Here is a 17,595-nt window from a genome sequence, read left to right on the forward strand (position 1 = left end):
ATGTTTGTCTCACTGCCATAAGAAGACAGAGCCTCCCAAGTGGTTGTGCTGGTAACATTTAAACCTTCGGCAGCTATAGACACTGGAGTTCTTTTTTAATTTCCATTATTCACATTTTACATGCTTCCCTCATACTGTATGTCAAACTTAAATATATTTACGGTATCTTCACTGTGCCCAACCATGAACAACTGTGTCAGTATAATGGACATCTCCGTCACTACACATGCAGGGAATTCACCAAAATGTAAGTTTAAGTCTATAAGTCAACTTTTTGACTGTCATGCCCATGGACCTGGTAGTGCTGAGGATGCATGAGGCGCAACCAAAAACAGTTTAACTCTGAATCCTGTCCTATTTATATTGTATTCCTTTGAGTACCTGTAGATTACTTAGATTTCAGTAGTGGCTGTCGTTAATAGTAAGAAATGAGCTACTGCCATAAAAAACAAGTACTCCAGCAAATCTAAGCAAAACATAGATGGTAGCAGGAAAATTCACATCTATCACGCATGAAGAAACACAGCATATCCCGCTATCCATCATCCTAACCACAATCTAACCACTAGAGACAGACAAGCCGAAAGAAAGATGGACAGACTAGCAATCTCCGTAACAAGCACGAGAGACAGAAGCAGAACTGTGAACCAATTGAATGACAGATCAAACATTGTACCTATTCGCTATGGGAAATGTAACACATTAATACAAATGATAACGTTGCAAAACTGATACTCACCCTCAGACCAGGAAAGCCCCAAATGCCAATCCCACCAACAGGCCCCTGTGAAACATCACAGCAACATCCTAAGTACACAGGACAGGATACTTACAGTATTACACATTCCTCATCCCAAAGGCTTCATTGGAAATTCTATAAGATCAACTTAATGTTTTCATGTGCAAACATATCTATGTCTGAACCCAAAAACTAATAAATCGAGGCTGCTTAGTCATTCCTGTACTTGACAATTGACAACCATATATCTGCAACCTTCTGTAAACACGCTTCAATAAACTATCCGTCCACCTTCTGTGATGCCAACTTTTGTTTTTTTAAATAAAGACTTCGTGTGAAAAGTTTATGTGTGTAAAAATCTTTTTGTTTTTGTATTACACATTATATATACATTTCAGAAGTGGATACAAAAGACCTGAACATGCACGAAATGATTCACGCATATTAATGTGAATAGGTTCATGCAGGAAATAGCCCAGCACTTTTACATACACTTTACACACAGTCACTGATGAAAGAGGACAGGTAACAATCAGGGAGAACTAGACTTTATAGATGGAGGCGAAATAACAGGCAGAGATAAATAAAAAGTGCAGAACAAAAAAAGGACAACTTAATTCACCAGGAGGCGGACAGGAGTTCTCACCTCATTGCCATCAGGACCAGGAGGCCCCCTCACCCCCACATCTCCCACCACACCCTGTGGGAGAAGTACATCCACACTCAATTTAAGGTATAAGTGCAACCACTGCCAATTATACCGTCCACTTTGCAGTGAAAATGCACCTCCATAAAGGTGAATGGACAGTCGTCTATTTAGCTTTTTCAACTTCCATACTGTTACTTAATTTCTATGTTTTATGTTATCCATGGCCTCCAACCTTTACTTAATGTATATAGCATTTAACATGCAATTTCCCCAAGTGATTGATCAAGATCAAATTTGCATTGACATGGTGTGAAAATAATACTTATTTAATGAAGCAAGAGACGCCTGTCTATTGGTGAGCTTGTGGATAGGATTACAGCAGCCCTGAGACCACAGACTTTGATCCAGTTAGCTAGACATCGCTAAACATTCCAGAAAAAAAAACACTTTGGATCAAACAGACACTGGGCTCACTGCCCGCTTGGCAACTTCAACAGACAACCCAAGGCTTGTTTTTAAAACATTAACTTTTCACAGTGTGAGGTTCCGATCTTGACATTCCATTTGTATCCATCTCAATCTGTATTTCTTTTTAATGCCACCCGGGAACAAACTTGGCGTTGCAGGACCAATGCCAAAATACAGCCATCCAACATTTCCAATGTGATTTGACACAGCTTGTTAAATCATCTAAAGCAGTGATTCTCAACTGGTGGGTCGCGACCCACTTTTGGGTCGCGGACCCGTTTTCAGTGGGTCGCGGGCCTTTGCCTGACAAAAAAAAAAAATCTTGTGCTTTTATTTTGAAGGGGATAACAGTATTTGGCGTTAATGCCTTGTAATGCTAATAGACACCCGCAATTTCACAGTATAGAAGAACACCCACAAAGTTTGTTTTCATATGCTAATTGAGCGAAACGCAAGTACGGCACCGACCACATGAGATATGGATTTTCTTACATTGAGGACAAAAGAGGGCAAAAACCTCAGTGTGTTTTGTGCAGCGAGGTTCTGGCACAAGAAAGCATGAAGCCGTCAAAACTGAAGCGCCATTTGGAAACAAAACACCCTTCTCTCAAAGATAAACCTGTTGAGTACTTTAGAAGAAGACTTCAAGACCCGATGACATCACAAAAGTGTCTCACTTACCTGCAGCCATGGACATGGACGTGTTAGATCAATCCGCAACGGACAAACTGAAAACTATACCTCTGTCAAATGACACTATAAGTAGGCGAATTGAAGACATGTCGGATGACATCAAACAACAGAGCACAGCTCGAATTTAGGCAAGTGGTCATTTTGCATTACAAATGGACGAATCTACAGACATAACAAACAAAGCAGTTTCACTCGTTTACGTGAAACATGTATGGGACGGGGACTTACAGGAACAATTTCTCTGCACAAGAGAGCTCCCTATACTACGACTGTAGAGGACATTTTCAGCTCAGGTTCAAACTGCACCATCTTTTCATTAAATACATTTGAAGTTGAAAATTTGGGTCGCGGCTTGTCATTAAGGGGTGATGGTGGGTCCCGCAGCCAGACCAGTTGAGAACCACAGATCTAAAGGATTTAGCTTGAGCACATTAACACCAGATGCAGCACACAAATGAATCGAATTGTCCCTGGGACTTTTGTGGATGTAGAGTACTGCTACTTTAAGAGGCGACACTGTATAAATTATCAGATGGATGACATTTTTATCAGTTTTTACAATCTCCCTGATTTATCACACAAGATAACGCATATAATCATGCCTGCAGCTGTCTCCTCATAGCAATTGATAGATGACAACGGTATATATATTTTTTTGTCTCGAAGCAACTAGGACCTATGGCAGGAATAAAAAAAAAAAATGAATTATTACGTGTCTTCCTTTGAGGCCAGGTTTTCCAAAAGGACCACGAATACCCTAGAAAAGAAAAAGAAGTGGATAAGTGACTCAAATCTGCGTCATGAACCTGTGCTGCTACGAGGGAATTGGTTCTCTAATCTCCCGTATCGATCTGATTAATTTGTCTGAATAAAATGTACCATAGGAAAACTGGCCTCCTCTTATACAATGACAATTATACAGAGAGATTTGTAATATGGCCAATAGCAAGCCTGAATGGAAAATGTAATTTTTTTCTGTAATCTAATCATTCAAAACTGTAAATGTCAACTTTAAATTACTGCTGCCAAGCACACTCGACACAAAAATGAACAAATGGCTTTGAGTAAAAAGATGTTTTGACATACATCTGCAAGTACTAAGTAGCTCAAGATATATAAAGATATATTAGAACAGAGCTGGCTGAAAACAATATTGATTATGGCAAAGTGCTAAAACCAAAAATATCAGGAAAGCTTGCATTTATCAAACCTCAATCAGGGAGGTACTAAGAACCAGACAAAGCAGGGGAGAAAAAATGGAGAACAAAAGTGGGAAGACATCAAATAGAGGAGATTATTAGATTATTATTAGATGAGATTAATGTGATTAATAATGGGAATGAGAAAGTCCCAGTACACAGGAATAGAGTATAAAAAGACCTTGGCATCATGTGCATCACTCACTTTGTCCCCCTCTAGCCCCAGTGGCCCAGCAACGCCTGGAGGCCCAATGAAACCCTGGAAATCAGCAATATTTCACATCAAAATATTGTCTGAACATTTTTCAGCAGCGTGAAACAGTATCTCATTAAAACATTCCTCAACACAACACTTCTATTTAGCATGAACACTGCACATTGCTCATAAACCTTGTTATAATATTTGATATGATAAATGATTGAGGTCTTCTTTCCTGCCTTTGCTCGCACATTGCTGCGTACCTTGTGTGTCACCGCTTCCTGCCGATCAGTGAATAGTGTGAAAGCATTGGCAAGGATCTATATTGCGTCCCTGGGATGCGTGAGCCTGAATGTGTGTCCTTGTGCACGTACACGACAGCCACATTATAATATTTTTTATGTAAAACACTGAAATGTGTTAGCTGTGCTGTCATTATGGACACGATGACTGTGAGATTTTTTTTTCAGGCACCAATACCTTGGCTGTAGTGTAGTGTCATAAGATGTAGTCAGTGTGTATGAGAAATGTGCACAAACCTGTCTCCTTCTTTTGCTCTTTTACACACTCTCACATTCAAATCTAATCAGTGTCTGTATCTGAGCTTATCTGTGGCTGATTTTCACGTTGCACGCCTCACTCTGACATAGTAATCCCAGCTATCCTCTTTCTCTGAGCTGCAATGATCCACTTAACTCCCTTGTCTCACTAGCTGATTTGACCCCTGTCCGTCTGCTTTAATATTTTCTCCCATCTGTTTGTATTCCATCCTCTTCTCATTCTTCTGTTCTCCTGTTTTGGGGCATTTTTGCTTGCCCAGACCGGCCCCCACAAGCAGTCTCTCATCAGGCAGTATGTCAGAAATACAACTCAGATTCAGAGCAGCCTCTCTGGAACAAGGCTGTCGGCCTGACACTGTCCTAATCCTTTCAGGAAATTAAGTGTTCCATCCAGCGCTGCAAAAGAAAAGAGGGGAGAATGAGAGCAAAGAGCAACTTGTACTTACACGGACACCTTTAGGCCCTGGGTTACCTTGTGGCCCAGCTAAGCCCTGTAAAAAAGGAAGGACTCAGGTGAATTGTGATTTCACATGGTGGGAGAAACATAAACACATCAGACTCTAAATGGACTGAAAGACAGCTAAAACAAAATATGTTTTTTTATACTTTAAGTTGGACTTTATATTTTCTCGTCCACACTGTACAGGGTTTAAGTGCACAGACGGCAAACATGAAAATTCATCATGAAACCAATTGCATTGAATAATGCCTTTCATTGAAAACTACATTTTCCAATACGCTGTAAGGGAAATAGCAGTATTTTACCGCTTAATTCCGAATCCAAAATGGGTAAGAAACGTGCATAGGAAAGCAGAAAGAAGTGTGCATTATGCAGTTAGCATTATCATTGCTGTGTATTTTCTGTAGAGTTCTTGATAGAGCAACAAAGAATCTAAGAGGATCGATGGAGGAACTGAAAGCGTATTTTTGTATTTTTCACTGCACCTGCCTGCCAGGGTAACCTGCAGCCCCGGCTTCCCCTGGAAGTCCTGGAATGCCCTGCAGCAGAGAGAAAGAGGAAGAGAGAGAGCGAGATGAATGAACGGTGAATAGGGAGATTAGATGGATGGATAAAGTGAAAGAGGAGACACACAGACCTCTACCAGCATTGCCAACTGAGGAATAAAACGAGCACTGTTCAATCTGGACAACCAAGACACCCCTGTCTATTAACTGTACCTTTCTGCAGCCCTCCAACCCACTCCTCCCTCACTGGCTCACTCTGCTGTTTTTCCTCCCAGTGTTAAAATTACACTTTGCATTTTAAACATTCAGCTGATACACAATTTAAAACAACGGTTTTAAAATGTTGTTGATCAATGCTTGATATTGCTTTACCAGGTGCTTGGATTTGGACCACAGCCACGGCCACAGCTGTTGCCGACGCAGAGGAATAATAAAACTCTTTCTCTTGCTTACACACACACACACACACACAGGCAGACGTCACAACTTACTTGTTCTCCTGGCAGTCCGGCTGACCCTGGATAACCTTTAAGACCCTTGAAAATGGAATAAAACAAATGTATTTTCAGTAGATTTCCCCAAAAAACACCATAGACATTAACAAGCCGAGTCTTCAGCCATGCGGTGACTCTATCAGGCTGTACTAAATGCTGCACAGCTGAGCTAAATGCTCATGTCAGCATGTTCACATGCTCAAAATAGCAACGCTAACATGCTAATGCTTAGCAAGTACAATGTTTACCATGCTAGCAGGCTAACATCTGTCAATTAGAACTAAACACAAAGTAAAGCTGAGGCTGATGGAAGGCTGAAGTGTTGGTCTAATTACATTTTTGGTGGCTTTACACAACAGTCAGTTAATGTCAGTCAACAGTTGTCAAGAGTTTCCCACAAAACTTCACGTTGGTGCTAGAGACAGAGGAAAAGCCAGGGCATCAATAAAGTCATAAGGATTCATTCTCTGGGCACCATGAATGTCTGTACGGAGTTTCATGGCAATTCATGAAATAGCATGGCACTGGCATTGCTAATAATGTAAAAAAAAAAAGGAAGAACAAACAATCAAACAATTAAACACATTGAGGCATGTTAGGGGATGTAGGAATATTCTGGACACTCTTTCCTGCAGCCACCATTTTGGTATCACCCTTAAGGTCAAAGGTCACAGTTAATGATCTCTGAACACGGATGGTTCCCATGCATTCAAGGCTGACATTTAAAATGGGTTGGATGGTCAGTGTTAAGATCCATATAGTTTGCACTCTCTGTTACTGTTGGGCAGAGACTGGGAAGGAGATAGAGAGCAGGGAGATTGGTGGTGGTGTGTGGGCATGTGTGCGCATCAGATGGAATTGGTGAGGATACAATATATCTGTTTAGATGTTTCAATTCCTATTTCAAAAAGTTGAAACTACATTTGTTTGTCTTGTGTCGTGTTTTGAGGAACCAGTCCATGACCAGTTCTGGGTTCTGACTGAATGGTTGCAGAGTACAGTGTGGTTGAGGTTAAAAGGAAACCGACACGACTAAAACCTAAAAAGAAAATCTAAAAAATAAATTGCTCATTCTAATCCACAGTCAGTTTTGTGCTACCACCAAATTCTGCTAGTTCCTTTGCTAAACAGGCACTTCTTTATAAACTAAACAAGATTTATTGTTCGGTAAATCCAAGCTTCTCTTAAGCCCTTTTATTTTTCCATTCTACTCGATTATCAACAACAGATGTTAATAGTTCCAAAACACAATGGTCAAAGCCAGGTCATTGTCTTTATGGGGAAGCAAGACACCTTCTTGCACAGTACCATTGACTGCGTTGGGTGCTTCCAAGGTTGTGACACATGAACCTTCACACTCTATAAAAGGCCAACTTGAGGGTAAATAGCATAGGACCCGAGCCATTCATTTCCTCTGGAAATACTTGACAGGGCACAGGTCATGTGCTGGGCATATTAGGTTCAGCTACTGCAAACACTGGGATGGCCTCCTGGGAGGCAAGGTGAAGGCCAGCTATGTGGAGACAAGCTTCAATAAGAGGCAACTAGGACTTCTGTGTAGATATAGCCAAGGCAGCAGTGTGGTCTGCTAGAACAGATTACGTCTGTTCTGTAAAGCCACAAGCTCAGTTCTAGTCACAGCTATGCTGAGCACAGCAACAGCAATGTACAATTTTGAGGAAGAAATGAAACGCAATACAGCATAACAGAACAAATCTGAGTTAACAGGTAAAGGGAATATGTGCACACTGGTGGATATAGGAAGACTGGCAGTGTCCTGCATTTTATAGATAGCTGTATCCTTGAAATAATCCGTAGGCATGACAATTGCTGACCTAAGGAGGCATGGGATATCGTGCGCATCATTGACCTCCTAACCCTGGGCAGTGTGCCTTTCCTCTTTTGGAACTTTGACCTTGACCTCAAAGCATATCAAGTTTAAGTGTGGCAGCACCAAATCTTAACAGCCAGATTTGAGGCTCTGAGAGAGAGAGAGGGGCAACAACACAGAGAGAGAGAGAGATATGCAAGGATAGTGAAAAAGAAAACCAAGTGTAGGGAAGATATACGAAAAAAAAGAAAGCAAGAAAAGGTTATTGGTTTCTATGAATGTTTCTTTCTATTGAGATAAAAGTAAATAATGAAGACAGGCAGAGAGCAGGGTGGGCTGTAGGCTGTCTCTGACAGGGTAACCTAATACTGACCACATTAGGCCACAAGAGGCCTCAGCTAACGTCTGTGGCTAACACTTAGGGGAGAACACAGTGGGAACACTGATACAGTGTGTGTGTGTGTGTGTGTGCGCGCACATAGGCAAAGTGTTTTTGCGCGTGTGTTTGAATGCATGCTCTTCACTTAACCCTTAAACTTCCTCTTTAACTAACATTTAACTTGAATGAACTAATAATACGTGTGCCTCCTTGTGCCTAATTAATGCAGGTGATTAAAAGACAGAGCTGCTGCTATAAAGGTGACGAGAAACGCTGCTCTAAAAGTAAAATATAAGAAGCAATCCTATAGGGCTGGGACGATATGGTTATCTCCCAATTTGAGATGATCAAAACACTGCTGATTTGATATCTATTGCAATTTTGCAAGTATTATTAAGATACATATATTATTAAGATTTATTGCGATTTTAGTTTACTGTTTTAACAGTAGTAAAAATATAAACAAGAGAAAGTTGAATTATACACTTCTAGGGACTTTTACTCTGGAAAATCAGTTCATACAGTAAACATCTTTGACTTTCTTCTTGTGAATATAATCTAATCAATCTTATTTACACATATTTATTTTGTATATAACCTTTGTTATCACCTTATCTTGAAAACCAGATGTAGTCACACATGTATGCGTCCGCTAACTTTGCCCAAACCAGCATCAGCTCCATTCTCTTTATACATTTATGGTCAGCTCAATCTGGGCAGTTTGAATGCCTTTGACAAACATGTCAGTATATGGGTGCACTTCATTTGTAGCATCGGCTGATTTGACGGTGGAGATGCGAGGAACGGCTGGCTTGACTGCACGTCCCGCAATAGAGTAGTGCAGGAATGAGCCTTATTACCCGGACATAGGGATCATTTTTGGATCTCTTGTCTCGAAGTCAATGGATTTTTTGAATGGATTTTTGGTTAGATGTCTGAAATAACTTTATGCATTTTTTAATTTGATTTAAAATTAAATAAATTAAATAACTAGATTAGCTTTTACATGGCAAAATGAGACTACACATGACTGCGCCATCTACTCAGCCTTCCCAGCCTCGTGGTGTATACTCGCACCAATGCTACTGTGATGTAGTTTGTTTAAAGCCGTTGAAGTGTATCTCGGACAGTCCGCTGTTATCTGCTTTCTCACTTCAGCTGAAAGGGATATAGCGACATATGACGTTACTCAGGCTACAATAAAAGCGGTAACATCCTTCTACCTCTGCATAGACTAAAATGAGGCAATTACATCAATTCAGGCATCACAACATTGATAAATAAAATAACAATACACAGGTGAATCGGGTTTTTTTACCCACCCCTATAATCTAATAGTTTTTTTTGATAATTATCAAACTGAGTTACTTGGACACATCAAACAAAAATAGTTTCTGAGAGTAAGCCTTCCTCTATCTTCAGCATCAGCTGCTGCTTTAAACATAACAAAAAAAAGACAGAAGATAAATAAAAAACTAAAATCTTACCATTGGACCTGGAAATCCATCTAGCCCAGGCAGACCTGGTGAACCTCTGTCACCCTGTTGGAACAAATGTTACAAATGTTAATGTTATAACAAATGTTATATCTTTGGTTATAATAGAGAGGGAGACATGATGACAGTTATTCTTAGGAGCTTTAATGCACAAAGCATTAAAGCTTGAAGGGAAAAGGATACTTTTGGAGCTTAATTAGTTCAAGACATTTAGCTGTGCTGCTCAAGAAAATCCTAACTGTGATGATGTTTGGAAGAAAAAGAGACAATGATGGAGAGAGTAGAGAGTAAGAGAAACCAGCTGTGTTGAAGCCAGACACATGGATGATAATAGAGTCACAAATGCAGAAAGGAGGATTTGAAGGAACACATATATACAGAAAATGGTTAATTAGATGAAATTAAAAAATCTGTTTTTCATCATCCACATATTAGAAAGCGTTAAGTGACTCATCATATACACTACAGTATATGTAAACTGTTATAATCTACTGATCTGAACAAACATTTTAGGATTCTTTTCACAATATCTTTGCCCACATTAGGATACGTTAAATCAAAAGCAGAGATCAAAAGCAGCCACTGGGCAGAGATTAATGCTACATCCATACTACTCCGTTTCTACTCCGTTTCTACTTGGAAGTAGAGTTGTCAAATAGAAACGATCTCCGTCCACACGGGAGTTTCAGCATCATTCTCGAGTTGATCTGCATCCACACGGCAGCCTTCGAAGGCGGACAGCACGTGACCATTAACGTACACTGGGCATGCGCGTGACGGTGTAAACAGGAAGTGTCTGTGTGAGCAGCTCAGGTAAAATGCCTCAAGACAAGAATCACCGTCAAACGACTAAAGGCTCTGTGACAGTTAAGAGGGCCAGAGGAGCACAGAGGACCAGGGAGCTTGACACAGAGACCGGTGGAAGATGTCTTACCTTCTCTCCTGGTGGAGCCTGGCCTGGAGACAGCCCTGGGTCTCCCTTTGAGCCCTAGAATAGAAACAGGGTCAAAGGATGAGGGATGACTTATGATGACAGCAACTACATTCTTTTGGCAGCACCAGATTTTTCAAATTATGGTTATTCTCAAAAAAATCTATTATTCAATAATCTCATGAAACACCTATTTTATTACCAGCATTAAAGTTTGTTGTTTTTTATAAACAACTGAAAGATTTTTAGAAGTGCAATAATTGTGAGTAAGCAAGTTAATATATATGGTTAATATATTTGGCTATAGCCAAGCGGCAAAATCTGTGGCCAATGTGGAGATGTCTTGAGATGCAGCTCCTCTAATGGTAGCAGGATGCTAGCGCCACAAAAATATTCAACTTTATTGAAGTCAACCTTTCTAAAAATAGAGGTATAAATAGGTGATGCAAGGACAGTTAAGTGGCTAGCTGTGATGAACATTACACTGCTGTTCAAATTAGGATATTGTGGCTCCAAACAGCTGAAACAATTAAAATGTCCCTTCAGAAATCTATGGGTCAAGGATGTTATATCCATATTTTTCTACAGTCTGTGGTTTCAACCGTTTGCAGCTCAGTTCCATACGTGACACAGCAGGCATTATGGAGGGAGGTGTGTGCTCTGCAACACTGGTGAGTATGTGTACATGTATGTGCCTTTGAAGAGACCACTTTTGCTTTCCGAACATTTTCGTTGTAATTGCATTTTACTGTGACAGCCGTCACACTTTTGAAGCCAAAGTTTTCAATCAACCATGACAATAATCCACCCAATGTATTGATATCAGTGAATGGTATGGATGCATAATTTAAGTATCATTACCATTTTAAGTGACTTTTAAAATAGCAAGAAATTCAAAAAAGGCCCAGCAAAGAGTACATCTTGGACACATTTATTTATTTATATAGTTTAGGAATTTCAGTCCTATTCTGAATACACTGCAGCGATCAAGGTCCCTTGATCTTTCAATGTAATACTTAAACGTACATACAATTCTTCATGTATAAAGGACAGTTCTAGAAGTCATTGCAGAGTTGCCATCCACATGTCTGCACAGTGACTAAGCAAGTAACACTAAGCAATAAAGTACAAATGCCTTTGAGGATCCGGACCTCACTCAGTTTCTGTGTCATCCCAGACCACATGTGTTATTCCCACAAGGCAGAAGACAAATCAAAGAGTCTGCCAGAATGGAACTGGTGGTAAGTGCATTTCCAAAGAACAGCAATATTGCATTTCAAAAGCCAGAGGCCTTCAGGCTTTTCTTCTTAAACCGATGAGGATAGGGTCATAAAATATGTTCTATTGTCAGACATATAAAAATGTAGTTTAAACTCAAACATTCTTACAGATAGAGCTGCATCTACAGAGGTGATATGGCATGACGAAGCAGCAGTCTTTGGATACCTCAACATAATTTAAGCACAATTCAGCTAAATGTTCAGTTGAAAGTCAAAGCCACATGTGGCTTTTATTAAAACAGACGTATCACATGAGATGGCTAAGCTATGTTTGACTGCTTTCATTTAAATAAATTCAACAATGTAATCGTGCTTTTTTCAACAATTTGTTGTTCTAGATAACTCATCTAAAGAGTTATTGTGAAATGAATGTTATTTTGTTAAACAGACCAGTCCTTGCCTAAGTTGCATCCCAAGAGAATTATGAACATGCCCACATCCTCAAGTGTTGGCTTTGAGGAGCAACAATGCTTATTCATATACAAACTGAATCCTCCAGTGAAAACTAAACTATCAAACCTAAGCTCTGATCACCAGTCTGCTTTTAGCGCATCCACCTCTCTCTCTGTCGCTCGTCCACACAGCTATGTCCATACGTTACTCTTAAAACATACAGATCAGACTGCATCCACACACAACAAATACAAGATCTGACCATGTTTAACACACATACACAGGAAAATATACGTGTTATATATCACAACATTAAACTTTATCGATATATAAATGGGATTGTCTCATTCTATATCTCGTCATAATTGTGCTCATCAGGAACACAAGTGAACAGTAACAAAAACGGGTTTGGAAAGTAAGAAAAGATGCCAAACAAGTGTCAATCAATACACTATAATATCTTCTTTGATTGTTCAAAAAGTGGTTTGTACATGTGATGAGGTGTGCAGTAGCAAGGACTTCTGAATATGAAATGTAAAAAAAACCTTTCAGCTGGTTCTGGTGCGGCGTGCTAAGCCATTGTTTGACACCTTAGGTCCGTACATTTTCCCCAGTAGATTTTGAGCATCATGTTTCCATAGTTTTGACTGACAGCCAGTGAGGCATAGAAAAGCGTGGGGGTGGGAGAGCAGAAGTTCTATCACGGCGTAATACCAGGGTTCCTTTCTGTTTGAAAAAGTCAGCAGTGCATGAAGCAGACTAAGAAGATCTTTTAAGTTCAGCAAGCTTATTGTCATAACACTTCAGACTGTGCTTAAAACACGTCAACTAAGCTCAGCTTCAGGGACTAAACAACTTTGCATTCTCGTCCTAGTAACCAAACACACTTCAACAAGAGATATCTTTCCAAACTGAGACAAAGAGTCTCTCAATCTCTATTCCGCCTCCACAATGGGGCTGGGGATGTGAGGATGACTCACTAACGGGTCACTACGGTATTAAATACGCTGATTTTGGGTTTTCTCTGTGTACAAACCAACGTGGGTCTACAAGCTGAAGGAACAGCGAGCTAGCAGGTGGCCCCATATTTCACCAATCAGACGCCCTCGGCCAAAAGCACACAGTGTCCCAGCAAGGTCACGGGTGACACAGAACAAATACATCTATGTCGATGTGCTGTTTGACTAATCAAGGAGGAAAACAGAACATTCCTCTCTTTATGTGTGTGAGGTGAGGTAGACAAAGAGATCATAATTCATGAAAAGTACTTCCATATATTTGTCTTGTCATTAGCTATGAAGTTTATGTATTACAATTCCAAATGAAGAGCTATTCACTTATAAGCAAACAGTTTCACATAAAAAGATAAAGGAGGGGAAGGTGGACCATCCACTTGTCCTTTGTTTCAGCTTTTATAGCAATACTCTTCCCTAACTGAGTGCATGCATACAGCATGCACTCTGTGGTAGACAGTCGGGACCACAGTCGCCACAACCATCAGCCCACATCCTTGTTCAGTTGTACCAAAGTATCCTTTTCATCTGATCCCATGCTGGGAAAAACTTAACAAAGATTTTAAAAATGCCTAGTTTCTTTCATTTTCTCTTCATATGAAGTCAGCCTCATGGCAAATGAGCAAGGAGTAGCTCCATCATGCCATGGTGAAAGCCCGGCTTACAACAATATCTGCTATGGGGTCTGTCATTTAGGCCAACAACCGTCCTTGTCTCCTCCAGCCTTTCCTGCTGCACTGTGAGAACACTCTTACCGACTTCTGGCTGTGTCTGGTTTAATCCCACTTGCACGGTTTTAAGTAACAGAGATTGGCTCATTATCTGCTACAATTAATTCCTTTTGATGAAAACTTTAACTACAGCGGAGTAGACTTAAGTGTCAAAGGTTTAAAAGACATTGAGTGACCAGGTAAGATCACTACAACACAGCCTTGTAGGGAAAACAACATGAGCAGCAGAGATTTCCTGAAGAGGTTCTGAAAAACAACCCGAGCCAAGCATGGGAGGCTTGACAAATTCAGGCAAGAGTCACGCACATTTCACACACATGATCTGAGTTTGGGTCGTTTTCCGTCCGAAAGTATAAATACTCATTCTAAACATTAGATGTTAGTGTCAAACAATATTCAACTTAAAAGGATATATTGATTACGATGCATACAGACAGACAGACTGTTTGCCTGCCTGTGAGAGGAGATGGCTCTTGATTACAAATGACAAAAACAGACAATTTGATCAGAAAGGCATCAAAGACTTGGCATCAAGCTAGACACAATATCCTTTGATTTCTCGCAGTAATGACATTGCCATCTCACGTTCTTGGTTGTGTTTTTTTCGGTGGTGATGATCGGCAGGCCAGCATGTTCAATGACAGTACACATCCTCAGGCAGTAGAGAGATCAGGCTGTCATCCCCTTCTTTGAAATCTTAATTTGACTGTCCAACAACGACTCCCAAATCCAACCAACTGTGCCATTATTAACAATGGTGCTATCATATTCATCACCACTTCTTAGATGTCAAATTATAGGTTATGAAAATAAATTGAAGATTTTAACTTTGGCTGCAGACTGCCACAATATCAACCATCTGGTTAAAGCCCCATGTGTTCTTTGTGACTTGCATTGTTCTGATTTTTCTCTGAGCAGAATCCAGATTCTGAGAGTTCCCTCAAACAGCAGAGCCTTTTCTGCCAAATGTAACTGTTTGTATCTCCCTAGCATGGGAGAAGGCCACTCACCTTGGGCCCAGGTGGTCCAGGCTGTCCTGGGCTTCCATGCGGACCGTTGGGACCCTGGAAGAGAGAGAGAGAGAGAGAGAGAGAGCGCATGACATTAAATGGCTGTGCATTGCTGAAAGCAACAGTTCAGTACTGACTTGGGGCTCTTCCCATTTCTCAATTTTGTAGCTCCTCATCTCCTCGCTCCACAATCTTCCGGCTTGCGCCCAGTAAATTGATCTCAGCACTTCATCTTGAAGCCTAGGATGCATTCCAGGGGGCAAGGATTGAGAGGGAGGCTTGCCAGAGGAGCTATAAGCGAGAATACACAGTCGTATCCATTGCGGAAGATCATCTTAAAAAAACAATATTTGATCAAACTCTCTGCCCTTTTGTGTAGCGAGGCAACATTTCATCTTGATATTACTTGTGTTTTTATCGTTGAATGTACACGACAACGAATTCAACTGCTATTATCGTGACATGATGTTTAAAAGTGTAAACAGCTGTTAACGGCAAGATGTTGTATGAATAAACACTATTTTGCAATTTCACTATATTATCATATTTAATTGACACCGCTTTAAAACGACAGCTCCAAGTCAAGGATGCTCATTTTGTTAAATGCCCGCTGCCTCGACTTGCATCTCTTCCTCGTCTCCTTCGCTCGCTTCTCCCTTGGGTGGGACTGAGATGCAAGGAGAGGAGGCGTATCTGCACTGACTACACCCTTCATACACTGCACATATCTTCTTCACCGTGAACTTTTCCTCATTATGTTTAATGTATTTTATCAGTATTGTTTATTGTATTATTGTACCGAGGCACATTTCTTGTGAATAACCTAATTGGCAATCAACCCTATCCTGGTTCTGTCTTCAGACGAGTCATAAGCCAGCTAAATTTCCAGCAGCAATCAGAACTAAAGAGAAATAAAGTTGTGACAGAAAATAGTGTCTTTGGATTAACTGAATAGTTTGGCTCTCTTTCATATCTCGCTCAGATCTCTCAATGGAAAGCACCTTGATAGCTCCACTACCACCACGTCCGTCATGAGACAGAATTCCTTGAACATCACAGGTATGCAATGAATGCACAACCCCACATCCACATGTATGCCTTGTGCATTTGTGCACATTCATTTACACACAGACACACACACACCATAAATGCACTACATTCCTGCACATCTGTTAGCCTGCTGCTTGCAGACCACGCTTTCTCTGCATTACAGCCAAGAACCAGGAAACAGGCTCTCCTTCTCGCCTTCTTATTCTCTCCCACTGTCATTTTTTTAAAGGAGTCTGAAGTCTTGTCGTTGAAACTTTTAATATATCATTGATTTACGGGAATGTCACAGACACCCAGTTTGTGATACTGTAAATACATAAACTTCGCAATACTTTCATCAATGAGCCATAGAGCCTAGTGTATGCACTATATATATGCTGTGATATTCAAATTTAGCACCTTTTTTGTCAGTAATCTGAGCCTGGTTTCCGCAAGAGCATGTTGACCATAACAAATCGAATATAAGTAAACTCTTGAAGTCATTATTTGGTTTTGGTAAAGTGTGATCAAAGAGTCTTAAATGTTAACTTACAAAACATTTTGCTTATGTATGCCTCAAAGATATATAAAAAACAATATATAGTGATATAATAAGTTTGCAAAACAGCAATACAAAAATCACTGCAGCCCTTTCCTTCATTCCTTAATAACACTTGATTATTGTATCAATCACCAACTGAATACTTAAACTGTCTCCGCCTTTAGAGATTGTTTAAAAGAAAAGAACCTCTGAAGTAAATTTGCCTGTTTCCATGACAAATGCCCACGCCAAAGGGTATACCCTGGATCATAGACTCATAGTCTGATAACGTTAACAATTAAAGCAATAATAGCAAAATAAGTCTGCTGCTCTGTGCTGAGACAGCAAAGACACAACCACAGTCCCGCACACTGCCCTCAGCTTCCCACCATGTAATGATTCCAAGCCTCCCTTCTGTCTCCACTTTATGACTTAGCCAATGGAGTTAAGAGTATGTTATGTATCAGCTATGTGCTTTCCAAGCCTTTTACTGGGAGACATGTTTTACTATCTGCCACCTCACTCTGTCTGCCAGCCCGTCTTCCTGTCTATCTGCCTTCTGGTCCGCCTGTCGCGCTCTCTTAAAATGCAGCAGAACAGACGTCCGCTTTCAGAATAATTTGAATCATTATTCGGACACTTGAGAGTCATTGTCCAAAAGCAGGTGTTCAAAACTGTCAATAGGTAACCAAGCACTAACTTCATTTCTATTGCATGTTGGCCCCTGACGAGTGGCCAGCATCTCAAAGGATGTTACAATAGTTCCATGTGGTATTTCTGTTGATATTTTCTGAGATCAGTCTACCAAAAAAAAAATTTCAGTTCAGCTATACAGACCTCACCATATAAAAGAGTTTTATAACACGGGTAACTCAAATCAAGCAATCTGATTGGTTCATAGCCGTGATATAATACCCACATACCACTGTTATGACTTTGCATTTTCAGTATCACTCTGCGTCTGAGAAAGAAATGTTCAGGAGCGCAGCAGAAA

General features: G+C 40.3%; 1 protein-coding gene across 1 annotated transcript in view; it reads right to left on the minus strand.

Moving 5' to 3' along the window:
• Positions 1-17,595, minus strand: part of col24a1 (collagen type XXIV alpha 1 chain) — a 78,893-nt gene that overhangs the window by 44,353 nt on the left and 16,945 nt on the right. The window contains exons 5-14 of the mRNA XM_076088373.1: positions 15,032-15,085; positions 10,608-10,661; positions 9,665-9,718; positions 5,965-6,009; positions 5,453-5,506; positions 4,954-4,998; positions 3,954-4,007; positions 3,262-3,306; positions 1,386-1,439; positions 740-784 (exon numbers count right to left, since the gene is read on the minus strand). Of these exons, the coding sequence (XP_075944488.1) occupies positions 740-784; positions 1,386-1,439; positions 3,262-3,306; positions 3,954-4,007; positions 4,954-4,998; positions 5,453-5,506; positions 5,965-6,009; positions 9,665-9,718; positions 10,608-10,661; positions 15,032-15,085 (504 nt within the window). The remainder of the gene's footprint in view (positions 1-739; positions 785-1,385; positions 1,440-3,261; positions 3,307-3,953; positions 4,008-4,953; positions 4,999-5,452; positions 5,507-5,964; positions 6,010-9,664; positions 9,719-10,607; positions 10,662-15,031; positions 15,086-17,595) is intronic.

The sequence above is a fragment of the Anarhichas minor genome, unplaced genomic scaffold (assembly GCF_050575085.1).
Source record: "Anarhichas minor isolate MPS153535 unplaced genomic scaffold, ASM5057508v1 ptg000010l, whole genome shotgun sequence".
In the NCBI taxonomy this organism is placed as follows: domain Eukaryota; kingdom Metazoa; phylum Chordata; class Actinopteri; order Perciformes; family Anarhichadidae; genus Anarhichas; species Anarhichas minor.